At 34.8% G+C, this 12,479-nt stretch overlaps 1 protein-coding gene across 1 annotated transcript; it reads left to right on the top strand.

Moving 5' to 3' along the window:
* Nucleotides 1-7,319: 7,319 nt before the first annotated feature.
* On the top strand, nucleotides 7,320-8,314 carry LOC139483956 (uncharacterized). The gene is made up of 3 exons (XM_071267677.1): nucleotides 7,320-7,378; nucleotides 7,584-7,797; nucleotides 8,219-8,314. Exons 1-3 carry the CDS (start codon nucleotides 7,320-7,322, stop codon nucleotides 8,312-8,314), a joined length of 369 nt encoding a protein of 122 aa, XP_071123778.1.
* Nucleotides 8,315-12,479: the final 4,165 nt, after the last annotated feature.

Consider the following 12,479-nt stretch of genomic DNA (forward strand, 5'->3'; position numbering starts at 1 on the left):
TTCATTCATAACGTTCCGTTCAGAAATAGCACAAACATTTAAAAGCAAACGCAGATGCAATATGAACTTTTAAATTAAAAGTTACGTGAATGGGAATGCAGTTCAACTACCGGCACCTGTCATAATTTTCGTAAAAAGTAATCAATCGGTTTACACGCGATGGTATCACACTCAGAGCAAAGAGGAAGGAACTGTAAGAACAGGTGACGAAACTCTTGTGAAAAGATGACGGTACTCTGAGAAAGGATGACAAAAGATGACGGGACTCTGAGAAAAGATGACAGAACTCTGAGAAATGATGACCGAACTCTGAGAAAAGATGACAGAACTCTGAGCAAGAGGATGGAACTCTGAGAAACGCTGAAGGAACTCTGAGAAAGATGACAGAACTCTGAGAAAAGATGACGGAACCCTAAGAGAAACTGACAGGACTCTTGAGAAAAGATGACGAAACTCTTGTGAAAGATGACGGAACTCTGAGAAAGATTATAGAACTCTGAGAAAGATGACAGAACTCTGAGAAAAGAAGACGGAATTCTGAGAGAAGGTGACGAAACCCTTGTGAAAATATGACCGAACTCTTGGAAAATGATAACAGAACGCTTGTGAAAAGATGACGGAACTCTAAGAAAGATGACGGAACTCTAAGAAAGATGACGGATCTTCTGAGAAAAGATGAACTCTTGTGGAGAGATGACGAAACTCTTGTGAAAAGATGACGGAACTCTTGTGAGAAAGATGACGGAACTCTTGTGAGAAAGATGACGGAACTCTTGTGAGAAAGATGACAGAACTATGAGAAAAGATGACGAAACTCTGAGAAAAGAGGAAAGAACTCTGAGAAAGAGGACGGAATTCTGAGAAATGATGACGGAACTCGGAGAAAAAATGACAGAACTCTGAGAAAGATGACGGAGTTCTATGAAAAGAGAACAGAACTCTGAGAAAGAGAACTGAACTCTGCGAAAGAGGACTGAACTCTGCGAAAGAGGACTGAACTCCGAGAAAGATGACGGAATTCTGAGTGAAGAGGATAGAAATCTGAGAAAGAGGACGGAATTCTGAGAAATGATGACGAACTCTGAGAAAAGATGACAGAACTCTGAGAAAGATGATGGCACTCTGCGAAAGATGATGGAATTCTGAGAAAAGATGACCGAACTCTGAGAAAGATGACGGAACTCTGAGAAAGAAGACGGAACTCTTATAAAAGAGGAAGGAATTCTGAGAAAAGATGACAGAACTGAGAAAAGAGTATAGAAATCTGAGAAAGATGACGAAATTCTGAGAAAAGAGGGTAAAACTCTGAGAAAGAGGACGGATTTCTGAGAAAAGAGGACAGAACTCTGAGAAAGAGGACAGAACTCTAGAAAAATGACGGAATTATGAGAAAAGAGGATAGAACTCTGAGAAAGAGGACAAAATTCTGAGAAAAGAGGATAGAACTCTGAGAAAGAGGACGTAATTGTGAGAGAAGACGAAACTCTTAGAAAAGATGATGGAGTTCTGAGAAAAGATAACAGAACTCTGAGAAAGATGACAGAATTCTGAGAAAAGATGATACAACACTGAGATAGAGGACTGAACTATGAGAAAGGTGACGTAATTCTGAGCCAAGATGGATAGAACTCTGAGAAAGAGGACAGAACTCTGAGAAAGAGGACGGAACTCTGATAAAAGATGAAGGAACGCTGAGAAAGATGACGGAACTCCGAGAAAAGAGTACGGAAATGTGGCTAAATAAAATCAGGGGTCATTAGTAACACAGGCATTTCAAAAATGGTAAGCCAAACCATGGTGGCGTTCATCAATCGTTCAAAGAGTCCTCGACTATCATTGAAACAACAATTTGGCTCAAATATCTTTCATTGTAAAAACCTTTTGTCGATTCATTATGAAAAGGAATTCCAGTCTAAAAATATCGTTTCTATTTTAAGATATATTACCCATATGCAGGTGCTGCCGAATGATGGAATAATACCATAATTTAAAAGTTGAGATGTGCTAATAATTATACAACTGCACACTAAATAGCAATGACTTATTAAAATGGTTAATACATCCCTAGTTAGACACAAGGCAGCAGCTAACATAATAACCTTTTTGTTTATATGAAAGGAAAAAAATATAAATACTCAAGAATTTATACATTTGAAATAGATGCGTAAATATTTTTTTTTTTTTAGCTATAGTATTAAGTTACCAATGACTGTGTATAAAAATAAACTACTTGTGTGTGTCAGTTTACTTTCGTGCATCAAAGATTTTTTATAATTAGTCAAGTAAACAAAAGAAGCCATCGGTTTCGTGTCCATTGTCTTTTTCAGTTACAACAGCAACGATTCGTGTTCCGCTAGGATTAATTTTCAATGTCATGGCTCTGCTACTTTCCATTCCACCAGAGTTCACAATACAATATACCTATGCAGCTACACCCCTCATCTGTAACATTTTGCATTATCAAAAAATGTTCCAAATAAATTATTCTTTATTCTCATTTTGTCATCGCGAATCCTCACCCTTCCTTTAAAATTAGAATTTTTGACCGATTCCGTCAAATTAACTATGTTTGACTTCTCAAAATACTCAATCCAGTCTATTGGTATAAGCATTTTCATGTTCCCTTCGATATCTTCAAGTATTTCCTTGCTCAACAATTTTTTCGTGTCTTCGAAATTGTGCAACAATTTAAAATAGGCCGAAGGTTGTTCTTGCTTTATCTTGTCGACAACATTTTCTCCAAATACGTCTATCAAGAATCTGTAAAACGCCTCGTTGACGGTAATACCTCCCCAATGATCTCCACACGCATGGTGTATTTCCTTCAGTGTGTTCACACCTTGTATTTCATGAACAGCAATATCAGTTGTTTCACCTGAAAACAGTTACAAGATGATTGAACTTTTCAATCATATGATCAACTAAATTATTAGCTCTTTGGAAACACTCTTTATACAAAAATTTTTCTTTTTTAATTTATAAAAAAAACATTTCTCCAAATGTTCTAGATGGACATTAGGCAACAACTAACATAAGATTATTTTTGTTTATATAAAAGGCATCAAATATGAATATTCAAGAATTTATACATTTGAAACCGATCACTTTTGTGTGAAACTACTTGTGTGTGTCAGTTTTCCTTCGTGTATTTGAGATATTCATAATTAGTCATGTAAACAAAATAAGCCATCGGTTTCATGCCCATTTTCTTTTTCAGTTACAACAGCAATGATTTGTGTTCCGCTAGGATTAATTTTCAATTTCATTGCCCTGCTACTTTTCATTCCCCCAGAGTTCAAAATACATTGTACCAATGCAGCCACACCCCTCATCTGTAACATATTTTGGATTTTTGTTTGTTGTTGCATAAAACTTAAAACGAACTGTCATTTGCTCCCGTCTTGCAGGCACGTACTCGTGCTCCTTGAGAAACTCACCAGCTTTAACCGCTTGTCCACGTTCGGTGTGTTTATCAATTACATTGTCAACTAATCCGTTGACCAAACTGTTTCTCTTTGAATCAAGACCAACTCCTGGTATGAAAGGTCTTTGCATAGCAATTTCATATGTATATTGCATCACGCGACTTGTTATCGTTTCAGGTTCAAACCCATAAAGGACGGCCCCCCTTAGAATAGCAAGAGATGGCTGTTTCGGTACTACAATGTCGAGATTTGAGAGGTGTTCATACAACGCATTTATCAGAACAGGTGATTCTGAATGGCCACCGACTACTAATAAGGTCTTCACGTCCCGTAGCTCCTTCTTCTGTACCAACCCTGTATGCTAACATTCCCAGGAAAATTTTTAAATTGTTTGTACGTACATTGAACGACAAACTTATGTGACGTATAAAATTTTCTGACGTCAGACACTCAAATCAATAAATGTGTTCGTTGATAGTAGATGTTTTTGTGTTCTGTTAAATTGTTCCTTTTAAAATTGTTAAACGATGATGACTGATGTACCCATATTTTGATTATTTTATTCATTGTGTCTGTTTAGTTAATGCATCAATGTAAATATAACGAAATTTGATGAGACTGTCATTAAAGTGAGAGGGTTAGCGCTATAAAACCAGGTTTAATCCACCATTTTCTACATTTGAAAATGCCTGTACCAAGTCAGGAATATGACAGTTTTTGTCCATTCGTTTTTGATGCGTTTTGTTATTTGATTTTGCCATGTGATTATGGACTTTCCAAATTGATCTTCCTCTAAGTTCAGTATTTTTGTGATTTTAATTTTTTTTTAGCTCAGCTATGATATTTTCGATCGCATAATCAAAAAATGTTCTAAATAAATTATTCTTTATTCTCATTTTGTCCTCGCGAATCGTCAACCTTCCTTTAAACTAGGCTTTTTGACAGATGCTGTCAAGGCAACTATGTTTGACTTCTCAAAATACTCAATCCATTCTATTGGTATATGAATATTAGATTTCGCTTCGCCATCTTTAAACTTTTCCTCGTCAAATTTTTTTTTCGTGTCTTCGAAATTGTGCAACAATTTAAAATAGGCCGAAGGTTGTTCTTGCTTTATCTTGTCGACAACATTTTCTCCAAATACGTCTATCAAGAATCTGTAAAACGCCTCGTTGACGGTAATACCTCCCCAATGATCTCCACACGTATGGTGTATTTCCTTCAGTGTGTTCACACCTTGTATTTCATGAACAGCAATATCAGTTGTTTCACCTGAAAACAGTTACAAGATGATTGAACTTTTCAATCATATGATCAACTAAATTATTAGCTCTTTGGAAACACTCTTTATACAAAAATTTTTCTTTTTTAATTTATAAAAAAAACATTTCTCCAAATGTCCTAGATGGACATTAGGCAACAACTAACATAAGATTATTTTTGTTTATATAAAAGGCATCAAATATGAATATTCAAGAATTTATACATTTGAAACCGATCACTTTTTTGTGAAACTACTTGTGTGTGTCAGTTTTCCTTCGTGTATTTGAGATATTCATAATTAGTCATGTAAACAAAATAAGCCATCGGTTTCATGCCCATTTTCTTTTTCAGTTACAACAGCAATGATTTGTGTTCCGCTAGGATTAATTTTCAATTTCATTGCCCTGCTACTTTTCATTCCCCCAGAGTTCAAAATACATTGTACCAATGCAGCCACACCCCTCATCTGTAACATATTTTGGATTTTTGTTTGTTGTTGCATAAAACTTAAAACGAACTGTCATTTGCTCCCGTCTTGCAGGCACGTACTCGTGCTCCTTGAGAAACTCACCAGCTTTAACCGCTTGTCCACGTTCGGTGTGTTTATCAATTACATTGTCAACTAATCCGTTGACCAAACTGTTTCTCTTTGAATCAAGACCAACTCCTGGTATGAAAGGTCTTTGCATAGCAATTTCATATGTATATTGCATCACGCGACTTGTTATCGTTTCAGGTTCAAACCCATAAAGGACGGCCCCCCTTAGAATAGCAAGAGATGGCTGTTTCGGTACTACAATGTCGAGATTTGAGAGGTGTTCATACAACGCATTTATCAGAACAGGTGATTCTGAATGGCCACCGACTACTAATAAGGTCTTCACGTCCCGTAGCTCCTTCTTCTGTACCAACCCTGTATGCTAACATTCCCAGGAAAATTTTTAAATTGTTTGTACGTACATTGAACGACAAACTTATGTGACGTATAAAATTTTCTGACGTCAGACACTCAAATCAATAAATGTGTTCGTTGATAGTAGATGTTTTTGTGTTCTGTTAAATTGTTCCTTTTAAAATTGTTAAACGATGATGACTGATGTACCCATATTTTGATTATTTTATTCATTGTGTCTGTTTAGTTAATGCATCAATGTAAATATAACGAAATTTGATGAGACTGTCATTAAAGTGAGAGGGTTAGCGCTATAAAACCAGGTTTAATCCACCATTTTCTACATTTGAAAATGCCTGTACCAAGTCAGGAATATGACAGTTTTTGTCCATTCGTTTTTGATGCGTTTTGTTATTTGATTTTGCCATGTGATTATGGACTTTCCAAATTGATCTTCCTCTAAGTTCAGTATTTTTGTGATTTTAATTTTTTTTTAGCTCAGCTATGATATTTTCGATCGCATAATCAAAAAATGTTCTAAATAAATTATTCTTTATTCTCATTTTGTCCTCGCGAATCGTCAACCTTCCTTTAAACTAGGCTTTTTGACAGATGCTGTCAAGGCAACTATGTTTGACTTCTCAAAATACTCAATCCATTCTATTGGTATATGAATATTAGATTTCGCTTCGCCATCTTTAAACTTTTCCTCGTCAAATTTTTTTTTCGTGTCTTCGAAATTGTGCAACAATTTAAAATAGGCCGAAGGTTGTTCTTGCTTTATCTTGTCGACAACATTTTCTCCAAATACGTCTATCAAGAATCTGTAAAACGCCTCGTTGACGGTAATACCTCCCCAATGATCTCCACACGCATGGTGTATTTCCTTCAGTGTGTTCACACCTTGTATTTCACGAACAGCAATATCAGTTGTTTCACTTGAAAACAGTTACGTACTAGTACAAGATAAATAAACTCATCATAGATACCAGGACTAAATTTTGTATATACGACAGACGCGGTTTCGTCTACAAAAGACTCATCAGTGACGCTAGAATCCCCAAAAAGTTCCAATACTTTGATATACTCTGCTGACGAATTTAATGTTTCCGGTTTTACTGAATAAAGATAAAACATGTTTTCGTCCATTGTTTTCGTAAATAAAAAAGTATTTAAAAGATGTCAACCAAAAGATTTATGTGACATACCACTAAAAGTTGATTAATATTCATTTTGCCAATTTTACTTCTTTTTGATAAATTCCTTTTTATGTATGAATGAGCAACAGCAGCCAAGCGTTGTCAGTTTATTTTCGATTTATGAGTTTGACTGTCCCTCTGGTATCTTTCGTCCCTCTTTTAACCAAAGAGAAGGTTATCTACAAAGATGGGAGTGATAGAAAATTATCTTTTGGTATCTTTGATGAAATTTTACATGCATTTTATTAACCATAAATCTATATATTCTATTTCTTGTCAAATTTACTAAGTTCTGGCTATTCCATTCACATTCAAAGTGACGTTTTTGAACAAAAATAAGAAACAAATGATTTGAGTCCTTTTGAAGGTATTGAAAACAAATCTTGTTTTTGCAACTTTAAAGGATTAGTCATATAAATACGTGTACCCATTTGACTTTTCGGGAATACCATTACTGAGCGATTTGGTGTAATTTCACTTACTCATTATATTCTCTATATGAAATGTTTTTTTCTCTCACAATTATGTATTGATAGGATTATGGAATTGATTCGAGAAAGAGATGAATTGAAAAAGGCAAAAGACGAGGCACTTTCAAGGTAAAAACAAGGGAAATACAAAACCTCCTTTTAGTTTTTATAGACAGTAATTTCAATAGAAAAAAATGTAAATTGCTTAAATTATGTTTTTGTTCTTTTTTTCTCGTTGGAACATATTTCAAATTTTGGAAAATGAGCATACCTTAAACATTTTTGCAACTACACTACTACAGCTAGTATGATTGAAATACATGTCATTTTATAGGTTAAGTGAGATGATGGGAGTAAAACTGAGAGAGACTAATCCTGCCATTACAGACCTAAATGATCCAAATAGTCCAATGAAACTTGGAGAACAGTTTAATGAGCTCTATGAAAATGAATGGACAGAGGCATTTTTAGAGCTACAAGATTTGAAAACTGATGACACTCCAATCAATGAGGAAGATGCTGTCACAATTTTACTGAATATATTAAAGGTAAATAAACATCATGTATTCTAAAAACAAACCGAACCAATATACCAGCCAGAGTACGAACCTTGTATCCCTATCACAATAACCCTCCCATCTACCAAACGAGTTAAAGGGTACCATGAAGGAAAAGTTTTATGTCTTATAGGCTGAGGCAAGCACTGCTACAAACACTGTTCAACAGTGATATTGATTTCAATCAGCAGAACCAAAAGTGTTTGAAGCAAGTTTATAACATAGACTTTTCATTTCAATTGAAAAAGGTAAATACTAATTTTGGATATTTAAAGGATGTTGTTCATCAAAAGCTCAAAAATTTAAATTCAGTTTCAATGTACATTGATTTTATTTGATATACAGGTAGACGTTTGTCATAAATACAATTCAATTTTATATTTCCAATCTTCATGATAACTTCTTTTCACAGGAGATAAATGAGCAGGGTATTGCAGAATTGACGCTTCAATTATCTGGCTTGTTTGAGTCAGTTCAGGTCAGTTTATTTCAGTTTTACTTACGATAATTTTTATGCCCCACCTATGATAGTAGAGGGGCATTACGTTTCTGGTCTGTGCGTCCGTTCGTTCGTCCGTCCGTCTGTCCTTCCGTCCGTTCGTCCCGCTTCAGGTTAAATTTTTTGGTCAAGGTAGTTTTTGATGAAGTTGAAGTCCAATCAAATTGAAACTTAGTATACATGTTCCCTGTGATATGATCTTTCTAATTTAAATGCAAAATTAGAGTTTTTACCCCAATTTCACGGTCCACTAAACGCAGAAAATGATAGTGCGAGTGGGGCATCCGTGTACTATGGACACATTCTTGTTTGTCTTATTTTTTATGCATGAAAAATATTTTCCACAGGGCCTTAAGCAAACATCAACGAATCAAACTATAACCGTACACATGTTTTATTTATATTACTATACCATGTCATCATGCATTGATTTATTTGTGTAGTAAATTGCTAAATATAACGACATACTTATTAAATGACATCCTCCGATGTTGCTTCATTTTGACCCAGAAATAGTGTACGATAAACAAATTTTCAAAATGTACACAACAATGGGACGCAGAGTAAAGTTTTTGGTGTGGCCTGCTTTATTTTTGCACAAAGGTGGTCCTCTTCTTGTTGTGTCACCTTTACCAGATGTTGATTGAACCTTTATTCTTCAAGTTATTTAATCACAACGATGAATATATTATACCTAGAACCACTGTTTATGTTTTCATTCAATATTATACATACATGTATTCTGATATCAATACATGTATGAGATATACTTGAATATCAGTAATAATTCAGGTTATGTAATATAAGTCAGGTAAATACAATAAAAGTTTTAGTTAAACATTAATTTCTAAGTTATGAAAATCACACTAGTTGCAGTATCATTTCAGTCAGATAATGGAATTTAGTATTTCGTATGTCTGGTTCAATTGATGTAAGGAAGAATACTATAGGTTTGTTGTCATAGGTAAATGCCCAAATATTTGAAAGCTAGTGATGTATAAAACACGTAAAACGTTATGAGCTTTCTGACCAAAGGGACATTCCTTTAACGTCAACATTGTATAAGGGAGTTATAAACTTAATTTATTTGAGATTAAAGATCAAAGGGACCTTAAAAGAATAGCCGAAATGTACGATTATATTAATTATTTATGTATTTCTCTGTCTTCAGTATTACTGCATTTATATTTACTGTATTCCTGTCTTGCAATGTTGTCATTTTAGTGGTATATTTATCATTGCCATCAAGTGCAATGTTTTGCTAGTCACATAACCAGGTTCAACCCACCATTTTTCTTAAAATTTGCGGTAACAAGTCAGAAATATGGCAGATGTTATCTTAAAGTTCGTTTCTATGTTTGATGTATTGTCGTTTGATTTTTGTTGCACTTCAGCGTTTCTGTTGTTTCGTTTTTTCCTCTTATAGTTAATGTGTTTCCCTTGGTTTTAGTTTGTAACCCGCATTTGTTTTCTCTCAATCGATTTATGACTTTAGAACAGCATGTTTAAATTCATGTATGTCAGTACATCTATAAAACGAATAACAATTCAGAACAATTTCGATTATGGATGATATATTTGAATCATGTTTACTCTAACCACCAGTGCACAATGTTCCATATTGACAGAAGTATTGTTTTTAACTTTTTGCACTGTAGTAATAAATAATCTGGAATTTGTGAATTTTGCGTCAGGGCGATATCTTGCTTGTCATATTATTACAAATGCGCGTAATAATGATTTTCGAAGGAGTATGCATTTTGTTGGAATGAAAACTCTACTGATAATGTGATAACGAGAATATGCTATGTCCTGGCATTTATCGCTGGATTAAGCCAATACACGACATGCATTTTACTAAATATACACTGTTATTTGAATGGAGACTTGTCTCATTGGCACTCACACCGCATCTTCCTATATCTACTTATCCCAATACTTAAAAAGAACAGAAATGAATGTTGATGTTAAACCTGAAAAAAGGGGATTTCCAATTGGTCATAATACACCTACGTGTACAAGTATCCACCAAACACCAAATAAATCAGGATTTAATAGAATACAGATACCAAAGCATTTTTTTTAAACAGATACGCCAAATTACAAGGTGTAATCGACTACGGGTTCTATATGGTTTTCAACGATTTGAAAAACCAATGAGTATAACAGGCTACAAAAGACTCTAAAATAACAGAATAGCCTGTCGTTTCACATGTTTCATAGCTGCGTTCATTAAATGCTCTAATGGTAAATCGTGTCATAACTGGAACTATTGAATGATATGATTGTAAGCCGTTTCAGTTGTTATCCATTCGTTCGATGTGTTTGAGATTTTTTTTTGCCATTTGCATATGGACTTTCTGTTTAGAATTTTCATCCGATATATAAAAAAAAGAAGATGTGGTATGATTGCCAATGAGACAACTATCCACAAAAGATCAATATGACACATACATTAACAACTATAGGTCACCGTACGGCCTTCAACAATGAGCAAAGCCCATACCGCATAGTCAGCTATAATAGGCCCCGATAAGACAATGGAAAACAATTCAAACGAGAAAACTAAAGGCCTTATTTATGTAAAAAAAATGAACGAAAAACAAATATGTAACACATAAACAAACGACAACCCCTGAATTACAGGCTCCTGACTTGGGACAGGCACATACATAAATAATGTGGCGGGGTTAAACATGTAAGCGGGATCCCAACCCTCCCCCTAACCTGGGACAGTGGTATAACAGTACAACATAAGAACGAACTATAAACAGAAGTTGAAAAAGGCTTAACTCATCAGATGGACAAAAATACAAGTGGACGTAGCCGGGTACTTATACAGCTCGTTTTAATGTTATTTTAGTTTTGTCCTGATGTTTAGGTGTTCTGAAGGTTAGCTGCTTCATTGCTAGAATCATTGGATGTTCTGATGGTTGGCTGTTTCATAGCTGGACTTATTAGATGATCTTATGGTTAGCTGTGTCATTGCTGGAATTATTGGATGATCTAATGGTTAGTTGCTTCATAGCAGGAATCATTAAATGGTCTAGTAGTTAGAAGTTCAATAGAGCTCTGGAATACTTCAATGCTCCAATGGTCAGCGGTTTGAAAGCTTGAATCCTTGAATGCCGTCATGATTATCCTTTTCAAAGTTCGAATCACTGTTTCTGATGCTCAACTGTTTAACGGCTGTAACCATGGAATGTTCCGTTGGTTAGCCTTTTCAAAGATACAACTATTGAATGCTCTGTTGATCATCAGTTTTTGGACGGATATCGCTCTCCCAGGAGCTCAATCTTTACCGGTGCCACGATAAATAAGACATAATTTGATTTGTATCCGCGTTAAACAGATTGTTGTTAGCTTCTGACAAGTAAGAAAACAACTCGATGCAATAAAGTTAAAAGAGCGGCGAAAGCTACCAAAGGTAAAACAAACCTAATAAGTCGAAAATAATCTGACAACGTCATGTCTAAACAAGAAAAACGACAAACATACAAACAACATAACACAAAACATGACTTGAAATAATCACTAAGTAACACCAACCCCATCAAATAATAGGGTTAATCTCAATCAAATGAAAGATGAAAAACAGAGAGAATACACAGGCAAAATGAAGAAAATGACGAAAGTTATAATTCACTAAAACATCCAGAAAGTGACGATCGACATATTGAGAAATAATGTGCATTCGGTTGCTCTCTTGCTTTACTAGATGCAACCATCAAATCAATTATTTCATTAAAATTATAGTTATTGTCGCACATTGATATATAGTTACCAAAATGCACAAAAAGTATAACATAAATACCAAACTCCAAGGTACATTCAGAAAGGGGAAGTCCGTAATCTGCTAAAATTTAACGTTATGAACCAACGGAACGAATAGAAAACAACTGTAATAATCCTGACAGAGATTTGATTGATTTACCTCGTATATGAATGTCAGTTTTATGAGTGACAACTTTGACATTGAACTGTCACTGGAAAAAAAGCAACTTGGGGTAGGGAATGGAATTGTGTCTGGCAAAAATTAAGAACGGACCATTGAAAAGTTGCCACAAGCGTTCGTTTTCATGGAAGGAGCATCCGTCATCTTCCCTGTCAAACTACGTATTACTCTGTATTAAATATGAATTCTTCACACCAAAACGGACGACTATGAACACCA

The sequence above is a fragment of the Mytilus edulis genome, chromosome 8 (genome assembly GCF_963676685.1).
Source record: "Mytilus edulis chromosome 8, xbMytEdul2.2, whole genome shotgun sequence".
Taxonomy (NCBI): Eukaryota; Metazoa; Mollusca; class Bivalvia; order Mytilida; family Mytilidae; genus Mytilus; species Mytilus edulis.

Excerpts from the sequence above, each read along its gene's own strand:
- LOC139483956 (XM_071267677.1), top strand. The coding sequence starts at position 7,320 with ATGGAATTGATTCGAGAAAGAGATGAATTGAAAAAGGCAAAAGACGAG. Across the intron at positions 7,379-7,583 it reads AAAGACGAGGCACTTTCAAG|GTTAAGTGAGATGATGGGAG; the intron begins GTAAAAACAAGG and ends GTCATTTTATAG. Across the intron at positions 7,798-8,218 it reads TTTTACTGAATATATTAAAG|GAGATAAATGAGCAGGGTAT; the intron begins GTAAATAAACAT and ends TTCTTTTCACAG.